This window comes from Coffea arabica, chromosome 1e (assembly GCF_036785885.1).
Source record: "Coffea arabica cultivar ET-39 chromosome 1e, Coffea Arabica ET-39 HiFi, whole genome shotgun sequence".
NCBI lineage: Eukaryota > Viridiplantae > Streptophyta > Magnoliopsida > Gentianales > Rubiaceae > Coffea > Coffea arabica.
In genome coordinates this window covers 55,805,938-55,825,162 of record NC_092311.1, presented here as the reverse complement: position 1 = coordinate 55,825,162, position 19,225 = coordinate 55,805,938, and the positions used below count along the sequence as shown (strand labels likewise).

Sequence of the window (19,225 nt, the reverse complement as noted above, 5' to 3'; positions counted from 1 at the left end):
GAGAACTCAAAACATCGAAGAGAAGGGGCAAGAAAAACCAAAATATAAATTGGTACTCGACAACAGGTCCCGGGGTCTTGATTTGTTATTGCAAAGTAGTAATATCTCTCGGACTTACAAGTGCAATCTGTTATTGCAAATAGTCTATTTGGAGCTCCAAATAGAACTTTGAATGCCGAGAAATGGCATATCAAGAAGAGAAATCATGATGCCACTTTTGGCCCTCCGGTTTTTCAAATTTTCAATCTCTTGGAACATAACATAACGCTGAGTCTACTAATTAAAATCTGATGCCTCTTTCCGCGTTTTCTGCTTTTACAATAGGTCGTGTCGCAAGAATAACCACACTTCTGCACATCGACATGCTGTCCGATCCTTTTCAAGTTTCCTCGATCGGTCTTCACCAGAGCCTGACATGCTATCGCGAGGGCTTAGCTGCATTGGTCATGCTATTATCAGTTACCTTTCCATTTGAATCGAGCTTCTCTGCCCTTGTCTGTTCTCCCTGATCTTGCTCCTTCACCAACACTGGCCGAAACTGTAACAGAAAAAAAAGTGTTTTGAGCAAACACACTTTTCACTCAAAGGAAAAAGAGAGTTGGTGGCAGGAAGGTTTCCCAACATCACGCTGCCGAAGCTATTTCTTATCAACATAATATCTGACAACGTCAAAACTTTACAAACCTGGTATATGGAATATATAACATTTCTTCTTATCTGTGCCATCATCTCAATGAAGAGGTTATATCCTTCAAGCTTATACTCGATCAGTGGATCCCGTTGTGCATATCCACGTAAACCTACAGCCTGCTGAACAAACTTGAGTGCTTGCAAGTGTTCTTTCCACAACCGATCAATATTACTCAAGATCAGGAATTTTTCTGCTTCCTTCATCAGGCCTGGAGCTTGTTCCTCCACCATAGCCTACAAAATCAAAATATAACAGGATGATCATGCAACCCCTGAATGAGATGGGAAAAGGCGACAACATCCTGATAAAGGTATCCTCAGTATCTGTGCATAAATTCAAGAACAGAGACTCAAGCTTTGACGTAATTTGACACAACATACCCGCCAAAGTAATATCAGAAGACATGGTTAAAGAATAACATAGTATCTCAAATTGTGTAGATAGCCATACTAGCACGAAATATGATTAATAAAACCTCCAAAGGTACAAAAAACACTGACCCTTTTTCGCAAATAAGCTTCAGTCCCCCGAAGGCGAAGGTAATCCCGCAATTCCTCATAATTTGTGCATTTGGTTGCCAATGAATCAGAAGTCAAGTCATTCAAAAGATAGCAGTACCTAAAAATTTCATAAGTAACAAAATGAGACCATGTTCCAAATCAAATGACAGGCAAGTTCAAAGGAACAAGAACGAGGACATGTAATATGTCATTGAGAAATTGAAGTGATATACTGGCCAAGTAAATCAACAGGCAATGTTTGGACTTTGTCTTCCTAACACAACCAGAAGGCTAAAGTTTGGAAGAATAAAAAAGAACTCTTTTTCCTCCTTTTCCTGAGAATATGACTGGAAATTCAACAAATCGAGGAACAGTAAAGGATTCTTTGTCCGCCCTGTCCTGGAGGCGTGGCTACACATTGAAGAACACAAATTACAACTCACTGAAAGAGGTAAAAGTAAATATTCCATACTGTTGAAGTTTTGCAACGAGCTTTTCAAGATCCCAGCTTTCCTTTGGAGCATCAGAACCAATGTTTGCCTAATCAACAATGTGTCAGAGGTTAAACGTTACAGAGGAAATTAAGTGTAGCAGTAGCTATACTTAACAGACATTTTACCTCTAGGATGTCATCCATGGTCAGTTCGGCATATTCAACGAGAAGAGATTGGAGATCTTCAGATTCTAGGGCCCGTCTTCTTTCTGTGTAGACACGATCCCTTTGGCTGTTCAAAACCTCATCATATTCAAATAATTGTTTCCGAATGTCAAAGAAGTAGTTCTCGACTTTCCTCTGAGCTTCATCTAAAGCTTTTGTCAGCATTTTGGATTCTATTGGTAGGTCCTCAACTCTAAAAGCTCTCATCAGACCCTGCAATCACAATGATCAAGAATTTAGAACTTCTTCACATGCATTTTCCTGGTAGAACGAGAAAAAAAACCATAGATCACATTAGACCTGGATTCTATCTCCACCAAAGATGCGAAATATATTATCCTCAAGGCTAAGAAAGAAGCGGGAACTACCAGGATCTCCTTGTCTGCCAGTTCGACCGCGCAGCTGCACATATTAAAATTCAGTTGTAGGATGCTTTTACGTGATTGAAGAGTTATACTTTGGGAACAGGAGTATGAAGTACATGATGAGTTCAAGCACAATTTACACAACATTTACTCGATGAAATATAGGAAAGGAAATAAAAAAATTAAGATAAACTTGCGTAAGTTTCCTTTCTTGTCCAAATATGAATGCGGAAGAAACATCCGAAGGTTCTGCTCATTAGTGATTTTCAATATAGAAGACACCACCAAGGAAGGATATTGTGACTTATCACCTGATTGTCAATTCGGCGTGACTCATGACGTTCAGTACCCACTACATGTAATCCACCAGCTGACACCACCTGTCATCACCATGACAATTTAACAGGGAAAGCTAGAAAATTTAAAAGATGCCAAACACAGACAGCAAACATGTTACATCCAGAATATACTGCATAATATTGACATAATAAAGCCAAAGGAGGTTTAATCATGATGCAGTATGTCAATTATCTATCATTCTATACAAGCAAAGAAAATGCAGCACACTTTTATTTCTTCTAAGGTGGACATACAAAAACAGCTTGAAGTTCCACTCCAGTTCCTACCTATGAAAGTTTAGAAAATTAAAATACAAGTACAAACCATTCTCACTACATAAATATGTTTTAATTCTACAGTCCTGTGCAATCCTGCATTTTGTACTGTCTATAGCCAAACAAGGATACAGCTGTACATTGACCAAATTGTAACTCTTGTCATTCTTCTCAGCCTCCCTTTGACCTATTATTCATCTTTGCTTTTTCTTCTCCTCCATCTCTATGACATTTTGGTATGTGCTGACATCATATAGACATGTAAGGCTAAAAATGTAAGGCCCTGACATCGCTATGACATTTAGGTATGTACTCTCACCATATAGATGTGTTAGGCTGAAAATGTACATTGAGGAATTCATTTTGGTATGTACATTGATGAAAATAGGATCTTTTCTCTGTGACCTGCAATTTCATATTGCAGAAATTCATTAATAGGAATACTAGCAGTATACAGGTACCTTCTTCCTCTCTTCCTCAGTGTAAACTTTATATTCCTTAACAATTTCCAGAAAGGCACTCCGCAGCTTTGCAATGACCACATCTTCAACAGGGCCCTACAAATTCAACGTTATATTATTACTCCTGTAGTATATGGTAAGCATGTCCTCTAAGCATAAAATACAGTACATCTACATGTACTTCAGAAGGATGTGCATCCCATATTTACTATGGCTTATCTTAAATGACATAAACAAAACAAGATCCTCCATCCACAATCCCTACTATCAACATTATCATGTGATATCAAATGAAAATGTCAATGACTGCTTGGAATGAACCAGCACTGTCTAAGATCTGCACCTTTTCACAAGAATAAGAGAGCCTTTCCTCAGCTTCAAGCTCACTCAACGATCTCTGACCCCAAGTTTTGACAGCTAGCTGCACAGCTTCCTCGGCCAATGCAGTATTTGCTTTAGACAGTGTGCATGGAAATAAATTTTCATTCACCTAGAAAAATCATGCCTGGATATTATCATTATGAGAATGGTAACACAAACAGACATTTATAAAACTAAATACTCCAAAAATCAAAACCAACCTTCCATGTCTTCTTTGGAGGAGGTTTCTTCACAGAAACAAAAACTCCTTCAGCATGTTTAACAACTCTGCATCATATGAAGGATTGAAGAACAAGAAATTTTGTATCTTTAACTGTGTGAAGAAAAAAGTGAGATCCCAGCTTCTAAAACAAATTCCTCCTTTCAGGTTGCTACAGGCCTACAGCCCTATCCCAAACTAAGAAGGACAGTCCATTAACGTGCAAGAGCCAAGACAAGATTAAAGATTCAAATGCTGTTTCTTTCAAAATTTCTGATACAATTAAATCCACAAAGGTGACTACCATCACTAACATGTTAGTTAAAACAGAAAATCTAAAAAATTTACTCGGTTGGTTTAGAAGGCGATAGAATGTAGTCACCATTAACATTACACTCTGTCTGCTGCATAATCTTTTGAAGTTAGAGATTAAATCACAATGCTTTGAACAAGTTAAAACCTGCACATTAAAGACAAGGAGGAGTCGCGTTTCCTTTTCTGTATTTTCTGTAGGTTGGTCATGTGGCTTTGGAAGTGCAGGCAGCTTGAAGAGGCAAAAGATATTGACAAGCACATCGAGACAACGTGGTAAATATCAAATATAAACAGATAAATAGTCATGAAGCTATAAAATACCTTGGCATTAATATCTCACGTAACTTTAGTCTTGCCATAAATTCTGCGTTGCCGCCAAGGATAATATCCGTTCCACGACCTGCCATATTAGTTGCAATTGTAACTGCACCTAGACGACCACTTTGTGCAACAATTTCGGCTTCCCTCTCCACATTTTCTGGTTTTGCATTTAGTACCTTACATGCACAATAAAAATTGCAACAATATTAGGCAGAAAAAAGAAGGCCTGAGAAATCAGTAAAAGTTCTTAGACAAGATAATCCCAAAAAAGAAACATATAGTCAGAGGATCAGTGTTAACAGAAGATTCTAACTTATGGAACCATGCTGTGAATTATTCTTCATTGTCCACATGCAACCTACCTCATGTGGGATCCCCACTTCATGAAGCTGTTCTGACAGCGCATCACTCTGCTCAACACTTGTTGTACCAACTAGAACAGGGCGACCTGTTTTGTTCATTCTGGATATCTCCACAACAACTGCCCGCCATTTTCCATTAGCTGCCCTGAACACTACATCTGATTCATCCTGAAATAAGAGGCAATTAATGTCATATCATCCACTGCAGCTTTTTCTCCCTCATCCAAAAGTTATGCTTAAGAAACATATTTGACAAGGCAAGTAGGTGATATGCTCAGCATGAACCTTTCTTATCATTGGCTTGTTTGTTGGTACAATTGTAACCTTGAGCTTGTATATGCTCTCAAATTCAGTACTCTCAGTTGCAGCAGTTCCAGTCATGCCACAGAGTTTTGGGAACTGTATAACGGTAATTTGGACCAACATTATAATCTTTTGAGTAAACAAGGTGACAAACATCAGATGGATTGAGCAAAATTCTCAATTGCTCAAGGAAGGGCCTCAACCTGAAGAAAGAAGTTCTGGTAGCTAATTGAAGCCAGGGTTACAGTTTCATTTTGAATAGGTAAGGCTTCTTTCGCTTCAACTGCCTGGTGAAGGCCATCACTCCAGCGTCTCCCCTGAAACAAATGATCAACTGTTAAGTTAACTTGCCTTAAAAACATGTGCTTTCTTGTGCTTCACATATTACCCAATGTCCTACTTATTATATCTTATGTGGAAATTTTTGAAATATCTTTCCAATGATAAAATATACATGAGCTCCTGAAAGTTCTGAGACAGAATAATTGTGATGCTAACCCATAGTCTATTAATGTTTGTCATTGTCACTGAGGAGGCCTTGGTTTAGTGGCTAAGGTTGAGGCTCTAGGAATTAGAGGTCCTGGTTCAAAATCCCCCTATTTCCCTCTCCTTAAAATCCCAACCCTCCCTAGCTAAAAAAATTGAAAAAAAAAAAAAAGAAGTTTGTCATTGTTAACCTTGTGCAGATTATGAATAAAGCCACCAAAAAATGATATTATTTAACCATAGGATGAGGCAGAATCACTTAGATTTGGACAATTCAGGATGATATGACACATAGAGTAAACAACTAGGAGTGAATCGTCCGAGTCAACCCAAGTTGGCTCATGAGATGTCCATCACCAGACTTTTCACCATAATTTTTAGAAACTAAACAGAGAAAAATACGGTAGAGAAAGAGAAGTAGAGTGTTGCAGTGTCCAAGTTAGATAAAAATACACCAAACACAACAGTAAGAAACCAATCTCCATACCAGTCTCTGTGCCAAATTGTCTCCTCAAAAACCCTTTACAGAAAAGCAAGTGGGTGTGAGAAAGGGAGAAGAAAAGGAAGGACAACTAAAGCTTCTAGATGCCATGGAAATGGTGAAGTTTTAAGAAGGGAGGAAGGGAGGAAGACTAATGAAGATTCAAGAAAGAGATACCAACCATGATGGAGGGTAAGTAGGAACTAAAAATAAAAGTCGAACACTGATAATGCAGTTTCTTCTCTTTGACAAGTGTCCAGCTTTCCAGTATAGGTTAAGATTGAAAAACTAAAAATAAGAATTTACCTGTTCTTTTTGGAGCTTTTTGCCAAAAAATTGTTGTTTCTGTAAAATAGTCTAGAAGCAATCTTCCAAATTTAATTCCCTTCCTAATCATATTATGCCACATAGACTCCAATCTCTAAACCCTCCTTGTCCTCCCTAGTTCACACTAATCCTTTCTTCTCCACCCTGTCTCTTCTTTTCCTTGGGTAACAACTGTACCAAATGATAATTGCTCCTAAATTCAACAATTCATGTAGAATCATACCAGATGTCAAAAAAGCAACTAATAATGTAGAATTACAAAAACAATATCAAAGGCACACAACATGTTTCTTATTCCATACACACTTACACATGTGGCAGTTGGTGAGTTTTCAAATTATAGCAAACAATCCTCATCCCCAACTTGTATGATGAAATGGCACAAACAAAATTTTGACCTTAGAAAATCTATTTGGAAATAGTCTCACAAGAATACTAATTCACATGGATCATTGATTAATCCTGTTAGATGATTGATTTAATTCTTGAAAACTTAAAATACAATAAAATAAAAATCTGTTACATTGACATGAATTACTGGCCTTGTGCTGGGAAAAGCATCCAAGTATGTGAAGCCTTGGGACATTTAAGGCATTCTTTTAAGTTCGTTTGAGGCATTTTAGAGTTTAAGATGACTTGATAATAGTGAAGCAAATTGTAAAATCTTGTTAAGTCCAAGGCTTGCATCCTCAATTTAAATGATTGCTCAATAGAAGTAGTGTGCATGCGCAAAGTCTCAAAACAATAGGTTTATAATCATTGAGTACTATCAACATTTTTCTATTAAAAAAAAAAAAACACAAAAACTTTTAAGCTGCATTAGGGGGGGATACAATTGCAGCGTGTAACAAGAAAGATGATTAAGCTGATAAAAATGGCTAACAGCTGCAGTAAACGAAGGCTCTGCAAAAGATTCTTTTTCATGGTGCAAGATAGGAAGGCTAAATGGCATTAGAGGTATTAGAAAGGGAATATAATTTGAAATAGTAACTGTGGGAATAATTTTTGAAAACAAAGTTAATTTGGATAAAAACTTGTCCTTTTTAGCTGCTAAAGGCAAAAAAATAAGTGAGTAAAGGATACAAGTTCTAGCAGATCCTATTAAAGAAAAAAGAATTAGAGAAAAAAAAAGTCTCTGGTAATAACGAAAACAAAAAATTGTTGAAAGAGAGGTGGAATAAGAAAGAAAACCAAAAATATCAAAACGTACCATACTTCACAACATGATAACCAGATGAAAACAACACTGGTATATTTGAAATTGTTTAAGATCAATGCTGGTGTGTTCTCATGTGTCTTCTCATTGATCAACCAATTTAGCTTTTCTCTTCACATGTAAGACAAAGTTCTGGAGATGTAGATTATACATGAGAGTGAATTAAGACAAACACATGCTCCTGAAAGATAACAAGGAAGAAAGAGATACAGATAGAAGGATAGCTTCCAGAGAAGTTTTATCATAGATAGGAGTATGTGCATTAAGCAGCTCTTAGACAAGCCATGTCCTGTTGAAGTCTTCTAATTCATTTCAATTATTTTTATGGAACTGAGAACAGGAATATCAGTAAAAAATTACCTGCATGACTCGACCTGTAAACTCATCAACTATGAGAACCTCTTTGCTGCGGATGATATAATTGACATCTCTAAGAAAAAGTTCTTTGGCTTTTATAGCATTCAGAATGTATGATGCCCACTGTTCTCGGGGATCATACAAATCCTTCACATCCAGAATTTCCTCTGCATCTGCATAACCCTGTTCAGTAAGTAGAATAGTTTTCTGTTTCTCGTCAACCTGCAACACCAATGATGTTAGTCATACACATACTTATTCCAGTGCCTACAAACAGAATCAATATCCCGATAGTTGCTGCAAAAGAGAACTCTATGAATTCCACCACTTATAAAACAACTGTTGTCATTACAAGGCAATGTAGATCTCTCCCAAGACCAAGAGTTGAAGTCTTTATTCCCCAGTTGTGAAACCAGGAACAAAGGAATTTACTTGAAAGACACTCTTAATGTAAGCAGTACACTTTGGGTACCATAGAAAACATTGGATAAAGTTTTTCCCCAAGCAGGGAAGGATTATCACTACTGAATTACCCCTAATATATAAGCTTAGGCTACAAGGGAGAAATTGTATCAGAATATTTAAACATTCTAAGACACCCTCTCACAGTTCACACGTGTCTTGAATTCCTTTGACAAGGATCCTCCACAGACAAACCTTTACAGGGCAGGTTTGAGAATTGAACCCAGAATCTTTACGTGTTATAGTACAAAGTTGATGAAGAGAGAAAGAGAATAGGCATAAGCACTTTTCTCCATAAGGATCCCCAAATAAGACCCAAAGATCCACCATATGCTTTAAAAAGTAGTTTCTCTTAGGAAAGAAAGAAACTTGTTAACTAGAAGTAATCTCGTCCGTATGGACTCGACTTAAACCCTAAAGACTTCTCTTTTTCTGTTCTTTTCTGGGAGCATTATGATTATGATCTTACAGTGTAATGTATATCTCTCTCAAAAGCAGCAGCTATCTTTGCAGCTTTATAATACCGATCACTTGGTTTTTCAGCGGGTCCTGATATGATGAGAGGAGTCCTTGCTTCATCAATTAGGATAGAATCAACCTCATCAATGACACAGTAGCTGAAGCCTCTGAGTACAAGCTCATCGACGTTCTGCAGAACAAAATAAGTTACCTCCAGCAGAGCGTCAAATTATAGAAGAAAAAGAATACAATTGTGAAAGTTAACCAAAAGCAAATACATCAAGCAAAATTACTTTCCGTGGCAAGATTATCTCTCAAGTAATCAAAACCCAGCTCGCTATTTGTGACATATATGATATCACATGAGTAATTTTCCCTCCTTTGTTCACTTGTCATGTTCTCTGCATGTATAAAACACCCCTTGTTTAGATATTTTGAAAGTTCACAGACAAGCCAGCATACCCCTAATTGAGAATCAGAATAGAAGTGCATGTATTTGACTCACAGGTCCAACAAAGGAATGGAAGAGAAGAGTATATTGAGGCAAAAGAACAAAGGAGGAGCTCAAAAATTGCCCGAGTACCATAAATGAAAAGCGTGAAATGAAGTCCAACAAGAGGATGAAGCATAGATGATGCAGGATTTTAGGAGCTATAGCTTCAAGAGTTGACCCCAAATTATGTGTATTTGGTAGAATGCGATTACTTTTGGTGGGCCTTTTTTAGCAATTTGGAACACCATTGTACAGTGAACTACATGGTCAGTGAAGCCACAGGCTTGAATGTCACTAAGTAGTGTCAAAAGACTATGTTAAATTAGAAAAGGAGGAAAATGCAATACATACGCTGGATGAGGCCGACCTTGAGTCCTAGAAATCGAGGAACTTGACCAACCCACTCACAATCTCTTCGGGCCAGATAATCATTCACAGTAACAACGTGCACTCCTTTCCCAGTCAGTGCATTCAAGTATGCAGGCAATATAGCAACGAGTGTCTTTCCTTCACCTGTCCTCATTTCAGCTATTTCTCCTTTGTGAAGGACCATACCACCTAGGTCAACATTTGAAGACTCCAGTGAACACAACCGGGTAATATTGGTGAGTTTTTCAGAGCTAGTAAAAGTCTAGTCTTGTTTAAAGTTGTAGAACTGAAGACAGCATATTGAGCACACCCGGGTAATACTGGTGAGTTTGTCAGAGCTAGTAAAAGTCTAGTCTTGTTTAAAGTTGTAGAAGTGAAGACAGCATATTGAACACACCCGGATAATATTGTTGAGTTTGTCAGAGCTAGTAAAAGTCTATTCTTGCTTAAAGTTGTAGAACTGAAGACAGCATATTTCACCTATCAATTGGACATCAAATGGTCGAAGTCCTAGAACCCTTTTGGAGGCCTCCCTGACGACAGCAAATGCTTCCTGCAAGGCAAATGCTACCGCGTTGGTTCCACAGGTGACAACACACTTGTTTGTAACAAACATAAAAATGGCCATCCAAATAGATTAAAATTTGACTAAATAAGATGAAGGGAAAATAAACATGTGAATAAAGCACAAGTAGCTATGAAGTGTGTAGAAAAAAGGGGTAGCAGAGAAGGTATCGGAGAGACTACTGACGGGTAAGAGGGAGTCCAAGGAGGAATCCGGCAGACGAGCCCGTTGTTGCAAGAGGAAAGTCCTTTCCCGCAACTGGGAATCGGACAAGGAGGAGATTTGGGGCTCCAAGCGGTTGATGAGGGCGAGGGTATCGGCGTACTGGGTGCGGGTGGACTGGCCGGCGTCGGTGCCCTTGAAAATGCCACCAAAAAGACTTCCCAAGGAGGAAGAGGAGGAAGCAAGGGTGCGGAACCTCCGACTCCTAAGGGGGCCAAGGAAGGGTTGCTGCTGCAGTGGTGGCGGTAGTTGTACTAGAAGTTTGTCAGAGGAAGAATAATGAGCTGAAGAGTGGAGAAGCAGTGGTGGTCGGGGACGGTGGGGTGGGAAGAGGCAAGGGGTGGCTGTTGCTGGGAGGTAGGAAGAGAGGGAACAAGTTGGAAGAGACTCCAACTGCAGCAGCGCCATAGGCCACCCCAACCCCCTTCCTGCCGCCGATATTGATGATGTTGATGGCAAGTCTCTGTTATCTTACTTGGCTTTCTTCTTCCCTTCTGCAGCTGCTGCAAATTTACAATACTGCTACTACACTAGTTTTTGTAGCAAGTTGTAGTGTTTGCTTCTGTATTTCTTCTTCAGTTTCCAGATATGCTTCCCTTCCTTCACAAATATGCCAACACACACATCCTCGTCTCCTCGTGTTCGGCTGTAGTTTTACTCGGATAAGGCATTGCTTATAAAAAAAAAAATTGGCACTACTGTGAGTCATGATCTTTATGTAGTAAGGTAAGAAAAAATCAAGAAGTTGATTAAATTGACACTTTTTTTTTTTCTGAAGCTGATTAAATTGAAATTTTAACTCTTATCCAGCATGACACGTCAAGTTGATTATTTTATCGTTTGGTTTGCATGCAGAAATATGTGTTTTGGGTGACGACACTAACACGATATAGGTACTCAATTGACACAAGAATTTGAGTTAAGGGATTTAATTCATGCAATAAAATATTAATGAATCAAATCGGCTTAGTGAAATAATTTGAGGATTAAATTGGCACTTTTCCCTGTATTGAAACTTTAACTCTTATCCAATATGACACGTCAAGTTGATTAAAACTTTATCATTTTATTTGTTTTGTATGTATAAATCCATAAAATTTTTTGATGAATGATAATAATCGATAAACGATCTTATTGTTATAATTGATAATATATGTTATTACATGATGTAAATTATAATTAAAAAATATATATATACTATTCATGAATACGTTAAAATTTTATTAGTTTACACATTCTATAAAAAAATAAAAAAAAATTACAGGCATATTTTAGAGTATTGTGGAATAGAAATTTTTTTTTTTTTTTTACCTAATTCTAACTCGAACTTAATTAGGCGCATTTAAGTTGATTACTTATTACTTCCCCTTAATAGAAAAATGTAGTAGTAATAAAGTGTCGAAGGGAGGGAGGGAGGGAGGCGGAGAAAGAAAGATTTTTACTGCGGCGGGATGGAGTAATTGCTCCGTATCCGTACTTAGAAGTGAGATATGAGACAAGTCTCTGTACCGTAGTGTGGTCTATACGACTGTCTTCATTGTACTAAGCGTACCGCCGGGCGGGGGCGGAGGCGGAGGCGGAAGCGGAGCGAGGATCGAACTGTGGCCGGATTTTTGTGTAGAATTAGGAAAAGTCTAATTTAGCGAGTAATAGTAGCTGTTACTATTTTCTTGTGATGATAGCGGCCCACTCTCTCTCATCCCTCGTTTTGCAGTCTTCAAACCTTGTCGGCGTCTCTGTTTTTAATCGCAAAAATTTCTCCAACCTTGCCCAGGTGATTTGGGTTTTAACAAAACTTTTAGTACCGCTGCTTCTAATTCATCATATTTTGTCTTCTGGATCAATCTTTAATTCCGAACTGATTTGAGGTTGTTGTATCTGTGACTTTGATCGTGGCAGTTTCTCAACAGCTTTCCGGTGGTTGTGCAGTGGTTGCAGCCTCCAGGGAGTGGGCGTGTTATATAAGGAGGAGGAAAGGTGAAATCTTTGATTCCTTTCGCCGTGAATTTTTTTGTTTTTTTAATTGGCCATATTCCACTTCCCCGCCCCGTGGGGAGGTGTTCTCCCCTTGCCCCGTGTGCCTTTTTGGGTCCCTGGTTTTGTAGGTTTCACATTGCAGACTCATTCCAATTTTACAATCCAGTTTGATTGCTGTCTTTCAACCGCTGTTATTCTGTTGATTGGTTCATTTCACCACAATCAATCAGGTTAACTTTGACTTGGTAGCCGAGCATTCTTAGATTCACAACTCAAACTGGTACTGGGATTCCTGTTTCTCTTCAACCTCCCCCACCCCCCTCCCCAACCAAAAAAAAAAAAAAAAAAAGTTTGGCATTTGCTTAGGCATCAATGACCAATCAGCCGCCCCCACAGTCGTCTTTCAATGCCTACCCTGTTAACATCCACCCCTCCAACCCTGCGGAAACTAAGTTGAGCAGCTCTTCTCCTTTCCTTTCACCATCTGCCCCACCGTCAAGATTTCCTCCGCCGGCGCCACCACTTCTGCAGCCCAACCAAATCCCATCACCGTCTATCAAGATCCCAAATCTAGCTTCCCCTTCCAATCCCATCAGAACCCCAAGCCCTCTCCCTGTTCCTCATCTCAGCACTCCACCGGGTCCTCCTGTCTTCTCTTCCCCGCTGCAACCTGCTGCTGTGCCATTCAGAACTTCGCCAGCCACTCCTCAGCCACTTGCTTTCTCTTCCGGTTCGTCTTTACCCGCATCTTCGTCTCCACAAGTTTTAAATGGCTTCACTCAGTTGCAGCACCAAATTTCTGACACTACAGAGGAGTATAGCCATCTTTCGGATTCTCCAAATGTCTTATTCACAGCCCACAAGGTATCTACTCTCTCTCTCTGCATGTGTCTGTGTACCTGTCTGTTGCTTCTATTCAGGCACATAGACTCTTGGTTTGTTCAGTTTATGGATTCTTTCCTGCTAGATAGATCTTTTACTTAAGGACATTGCCAAGTATATGTTTGCTTTATTCTACAATCAACTTCTAATTTTTAGAACGATGGTTTCTCTGGGGAGGTGAATTTAAACATTCTAAGATTATATTATCATGGCTGGCCCATTTGTTGTTGAGCTGCAATTAGCAAATGTGATTAATTTTCCAGAGGCCGATTTGCAACCTTGAAAACCTAGGAGCTTGTACCATCCATATTTCCCTTATATATGACTGTTTGTTCAACTCCCTTAGGTGCTGAAACAAAAGAAACTAGCTAATGTTCCCAGTTTAGGATTTGGTGCACTTGTTTCCCCTGGCCAGGAGGTCTCACCAGGTCCTCAAATAATACAACGTGATCCCCACAGGTGCCAAAATTGTGGGGCCTTTTCAAATCTCTATTGCAATATCTTGCTTGGGTCAGGCCAGTGGCAGTGTGTCATATGCCGTAATCTAAATGCAAGTGAGGGTGAATACATAGCTTCCAGCAAGGAAGAACTTCGTAATCTGCCAGAATTGTCTTCTCCACTGGTTGAATATGTTCAGACCGGTAACAAGAGACCTGGGTTTATCCCAGTTTCTGATTCTAGGGTGACAGCACCAATTGTTCTTGTAATAGATGAGTGCTTGGACGAATCACATCTCCAACACCTACAAAGCTCGTTGCATGCGTTTGTTGATTCTCTGCCTCCAACCACACGAATTGGAGTTGTGCTTTATGGCCGGACGGTGTCAGTGTATGATTTTTCAGAAGAATTATCTGCCTGTGCTGATGTACTCCCCGGGGGCAAATCACCTAGTCCAGAGTCTTTAAAAGCAATGGTTTATGGGACTGGGATATACTTGTCACCAATTCATGCATCCCTTCCCGTTGCACATACAATATTTTCGTCGTTGAGGCCATTCAAACTAAATATTCCTGAAGCTTCCAGAGACCGTTGTCTGGGTGCTGCGGTAGAAGTTGCTCTGGCAATAGTCCAGGGTCCTTCTGCAGAAGTGTCACGGGGGGTTGTAAAAAGGCCTGGTGGAAATAGTAGAATAATTGTCTGTGCTGGTGGTCCTAGTACATATGGCCCTGGTTCAGTTCCTCATTCTTTCGGTCACCCTAATTATCCTCACTTGGAGAAAACAGCACTGAAGTGGATGGAGAATCTAGGCCGCGAGGCTCATCACCGTGGTACAGTGATTGATGTGTTATGCGCTGGGACATGCCCAGTACGAGTACCTATATTACAATGTCTTGCCAAAGCTTCTGGTGGAGTTCTTGTTCTTCATGATGATTTTGGTGAAGCATTTGGTGTGAATTTGCAGAGGGCATCTTGCAGGGCTGCAGGTTCTCAAGGTTTGCTGGAGGTCCGTTGTTCTGATGATATTTTTGTGAGTCAAGTAATAGGCCCTGGTGAGGAGGCACACATTGACAGTAATGATGCGTTCAGGAATGATGGCGCTCTTTCTGTAAAGATGTTTAGTGTTGAAGAAACACAGAGCTTTGCATTATTCATGGAGGCTAGGGCAGACATCAAGAGTGACTTTGTGTATTTTCAATTTGTAATCCAATTTTCAAATGTTTATCAAGCTGATATCTCAAGAGTGATAACTGTCAGATTTCCTACAGTGGACACTGTGTCGGCTTATCTTGAGAGTGTCCAAGATGAAGCTGCTGCCGTACTTATTGCCAAGAAGACCCTTTTGCGAGCCAAGAACTTCAATGAAGCACTTGATATGCAATCAACAATTGATGAAAGAGTTAAAGATATTGCTAGTAAGTTTGGGTCTCAATTGCCAAAATCAAAGCTTAATCAGTTTCCAAAGGAACTCTCTTTGTTGCCAGAACTATTATTCCATCTCAGAAGGGGCCCACTTCTGGGAAGCATTCTCGGTCATGAGGACGAGAGGTCTGTATTGCGGAACTTGTTTCTGAATGCATCGTTTGATTTGTCACTTCGTATGGTAGCACCTCGCTGTCTAATGCATCGAGAGGGGGGCACATTTGAGGAGCTACCTGCATATGACCTTGCTATGCAATCTGATGCAGCAGTGGTTCTTGACCACGGAACAGATGTCTTCATTTGGCTGGTTTGTCATTCAACTCTTTTGGTCATTTAAGAATTACCTACCCTTCCCCGAACCCCACCCCAAAAAAAAAGGCCAAAAGTAAGGGGGGGGGGGGGTTCTGAAAGAACAAAAAAGCTTAGGTTAAAGAAAAATTGCTGCTATTCTTCATGCATATAATGTTTCTGGCACATAGAAGGTGCTGGGTTTCCAAAAATTTATGCTTTCACCCCATAAAATTTTGTAAATTCTCAACTTAGTCCTTAAAAATTTAATGGTTTGGGCCTGCAAGTATTTGTTGAAAGTGTTGTATTACCCAATTTGAATATATTGTAAATTTTTTGGCACCAGCGTATGACTGTCCTTGTGTCATATAATCTCTCTTCCTTTCTGTGCACGAAGTTTGATTGTTTGACCCCTCTATGGCTGATCTTATCTTCTATTTTGGATTTGGGATCTCCTAGTATCATCCAAGCAACTCATCTATCATCAGGCAATCTGGTAACCATCCCAGATAGATAAAATAAGAATAAGGAAAAACATGAGAGATAAAATCTGAGTTTATTTTGGGCTCATGTCAGGATGATGAATGTCTACAAAAGTTTTAACATACTTGGAAATGTTCACAAAACTGTGGCTTTTGCTTTCTAATCAGTTATATCAGAGAAGAGACATAGAGAATATCAGTAATAATGCTGGAAGTTGTCTTGTTTGATGGGCTACAACTTGCTCTTTTTTGTTTTAGAGAAAAGATTCAACAAACATAACTCTGGCATTTGGATTTTGTTGTTATGACTGCAGGCCCCGTAAGTCTCACTAATCTGATTTGATTTTTGTGGTTGTTAGTCAAAGAGAAATAGATTGCTGTTCTTAAGACTGTGGACATGTAAATCTTATTCTGTTCATCCTGATGGAGTTTTCTCTTTGTATTGTTTTCGCAGACATATATGGCTCTGCTTGTCCCCTGATTTGCATGGACGTGTTTTTCTGGGCTGGTGAAATAATTAATTTACAAAGTAAAAAATTCTGAAGCTGCAGAAACTTTAATGTGGAAATAAACCAAAGAATTTAACACCCCTGTACAAACTCTGGCACCCTTCAGGAAGACTAGTCCATTAAGTGAATAAAGAGGTCTTTGGAGGCAGTTGTATTGACAATAAACTCATATAAGAGTATAAATTTAGGCTTAATACAGAACAGAAAAACGTTTATTTTTATCAGTTCTAGGGTCCTCCTAGAAGTACCATGAAGTCTGAGAATGTAGTGCAGAACTAGGACTACATGGATCATTTTATGTCTTTATCTTCATGTCTAACTGTGTGATTCCAATTTTTCTGGTGGCATTTAGGGTACCGAACTTGCTGCTCAGGAAGGAAAAAGCGCTGCTGCTTTGGCAGCTTGTAGGACATTGGCTGAAGAGCTAACTGAAATGCGGTTCCCAGCTCCACGGATTCTTGCTTTCAAGGCACCTTTTTTCTTTCTTGACATGCTTCTGCTAGGATTTTTTTTTTTTCCCTCTGAAGGATCCACCATAAAACTCAAAATTGTTGTATTGCTTACAGGAGGGGAGTTCTCAGGCTCGATATTTTGTTTCTCGGTTGATTCCAGCTCACAAAGACCCCCCATACGAGCAGGTAAGTGAAAAGGAATGTGCAATGCTACTAGTGTATTATGGAGCTTAATCCCATGTAAGAAGTGAAGCCAGGAGAATATGTTTTTGTCCGGTTGCCGATCTTTTTGTTATAGATAGTTTCTTGTACCGTGATTGCAGGAGGCTAGGTTTCCACAGCTTCGGACTTTGTCAGCAGAGCAGAGGACGAAGCTGAAAAGTAGCTTTCTTAACTTTGACGATCCCAGCTTCTGTGAGTGGATGCGAAGCTTGAAAGTTCTGCCACCAGAGCCAAGCTAAATATTTTCTGGATGACAAACTCGTGGAGTGTCCTACCCTCCATGTTTTCTTTTGCTGTCATTTAATCGGGCGGGCAGTAACTTCGATGAGAGAAGTTCTTCTCTTTTTTCTTTTTTCTTCGTTTGTTGTTGGTGTTTTAGTTTTAGTTTTAGTTATTTCTTTTGCTGTCAAAAATTTATACCGGTTGTAACTGAGAGAGATGAAAAGCATATCGTTGCAAGCATCTCAACTGAATTTTGTGTACTTCTCTTATTGAAATAGCAAGGTACGCCAATAAAACACTTGGCATATGCAATGGAATTTTTTCACCCCCCTGCCTCTTGTTACAATAGCAGCAGTGCAAATGCAAGAGTTTTTTTTTAAGTGTGTTTTCTTTTGTTTTACTGTGCCTTCTCTTCTTACGCAGTGGCAGGAGCGGAAACTGGAAAGGCCTCGAGCGTTTTACCTGATAGCACCGTATCAAATTTCTACCTCAAAGTTAGAACTTGAACCTTAACCGTGCGTGTGCTCCAATCCTTGAGAGACTAGTAGTAATCAGCGAGCGCAAGTATAACTCCGATTAAGAGTTAATAACACAACAAATCCTCGGAACGTGTTTATTTTCATAGGGGTTTTTTTGAAACTGTAAAATTAAATCAAAAAATGTGATCAAATGTAAAGAGAGTAATAAAAAATGAATGTGTATATTTGAATGGTAAATTTGATGTTAAATCGATATTTTACTGAATGCCTATTAGTATTGGACACGCCTGAGAAATCACCAAAATTCTCAAAGCTCATACTTAAATGAAAGATTTCGAATAAAGAGAGACTAAATAATTCAAACCGCTTGTATTTCAAAGATTGTATGTGAATGTAAAATAGGAGTATGTGAATTTAAACTACACTTATCCACGTTCATTTTACGATTTGCGATTAATTCTTTTCAAGTCAAGTTAGGTTCCGTGCTGCGGGAGAATGATCTCTCAACATTGTCCTTTTCATTTTCAAGGGTTTTGAACCCGATCCTGTTCAAATCGGATCAGACCCCTCGTGTAGGAAAGCTCTCTCAACGTTGTTCTTTTTCATTCTTTTGGATTTCAAACCCCAAATTTTGTGGTTAAGAAATCCTAGTCCCTTCCACTTGTTGGAACTCGAAAGCTCATAGTTGAGGAGTAATATCTGTTGTCATGCATCTGACGGTGTGAATAGATTACTATAGCACTTTTTTAATGATATGTAAGTGAGATTAAAAGATGTATCAGCGATGCAAACAAATAAAATTTGTGCAAATAAACACTATCCAAACAGCCACATCGAGTGTGTTTGAATAGGAGATTATTTGAGATAATTTTTTAAAAAAATATATTATAATATTTTTTTAATGCGATATATATGTGATAAAAAAATGGTTGAAAATGTATTTATGATGCAGGTAAAAAAAAAATTATGCAAACAATAAACTATCCAATCTTTGTAAGATCATACTAGTGAATTTTTTCGTGTTTTTAGTTTCGTAAATTTCAAATGTGTTCATATACTTGTGAATTTATATGCATAAACTTGTTGCAAACTTTTAATCTTTTTTGAGAGAGAGTTCATTTTTTTTATGCACGTACAGGTACAAAGTTGTTGCTGACTTGAGTAGTGCGTTACATGTTGACACGACATATGGATGCTCATTCTCCTTCACTACGGTATCCAATGCCACGTGTTCACTGCTGGCAG

At 38.9% G+C, this 19,225-nt stretch overlaps 2 protein-coding genes and 1 long non-coding RNA gene across 4 annotated transcripts; 1 reads left to right on the top strand and 2 right to left on the bottom strand.

Moving 5' to 3' along the window:
* Window positions 1–49: 49 nt before the first annotated feature.
* LOC113735949 (protein translocase subunit SecA, chloroplastic-like) lies at window positions 50–11,255 on the bottom strand. Its single transcript, XM_072066457.1, has 20 exons — window positions 10,572–11,255; window positions 10,301–10,373; window positions 9,803–10,009; window positions 9,257–9,359; window positions 8,969–9,149; window positions 8,041–8,259; window positions 5,374–5,487; window positions 5,153–5,266; window positions 4,868–5,035; window positions 4,506–4,681; window positions 3,871–3,937; window positions 3,633–3,779; window positions 3,290–3,385; window positions 2,526–2,594; window positions 2,150–2,251; window positions 1,811–2,062; window positions 1,664–1,731; window positions 1,192–1,309; window positions 685–924; window positions 50–538 (listed from the first exon to the last, which is right to left on the bottom strand). The coding sequence occupies exons 1-20, from the start codon at window positions 11,013–11,015 to the stop codon at window positions 419–421; spliced, it is 3,078 nt and encodes a 1,025-aa protein (XP_071922558.1). The 5' UTR covers window positions 11,016–11,255; the 3' UTR covers window positions 50–418.
* LOC140014913 (uncharacterized) lies at window positions 2,761–3,283 on the bottom strand. Its single transcript, XR_011821662.1, has 2 exons — window positions 3,148–3,283; window positions 2,761–3,071 (listed from the first exon to the last, which is right to left on the bottom strand). It is a non-coding gene; the product is annotated as an uncharacterized lncRNA (long non-coding RNA).
* Window positions 11,256–12,015: 760 nt separating the features above from the next.
* On the top strand, window positions 12,016–17,826 carry LOC113735940 (protein transport protein SEC23 A-like). 2 transcript variants are annotated; one of them, XM_072066485.1, is made up of 7 exons: window positions 12,016–12,381; window positions 12,507–12,584; window positions 12,815–13,448; window positions 13,813–15,633; window positions 16,958–17,074; window positions 17,172–17,243; window positions 17,381–17,826. In XM_072066485.1, the coding sequence occupies exons 3-7, from the start codon at window positions 12,957–12,959 to the stop codon at window positions 17,516–17,518; spliced, it is 2,640 nt and encodes an 879-aa protein (XP_071922586.1). In that variant the 5' UTR covers window positions 12,016–12,381; window positions 12,507–12,584; window positions 12,815–12,956; the 3' UTR covers window positions 17,519–17,826. The 2 variants fall into 2 exon arrangements, with proteins under 2 accessions (XP_071922586.1, XP_071922588.1); XM_072066487.1 differs by having other exon boundaries at window positions 12,751–13,448.
* Window positions 17,827–19,225: the final 1,399 nt, after the last annotated feature.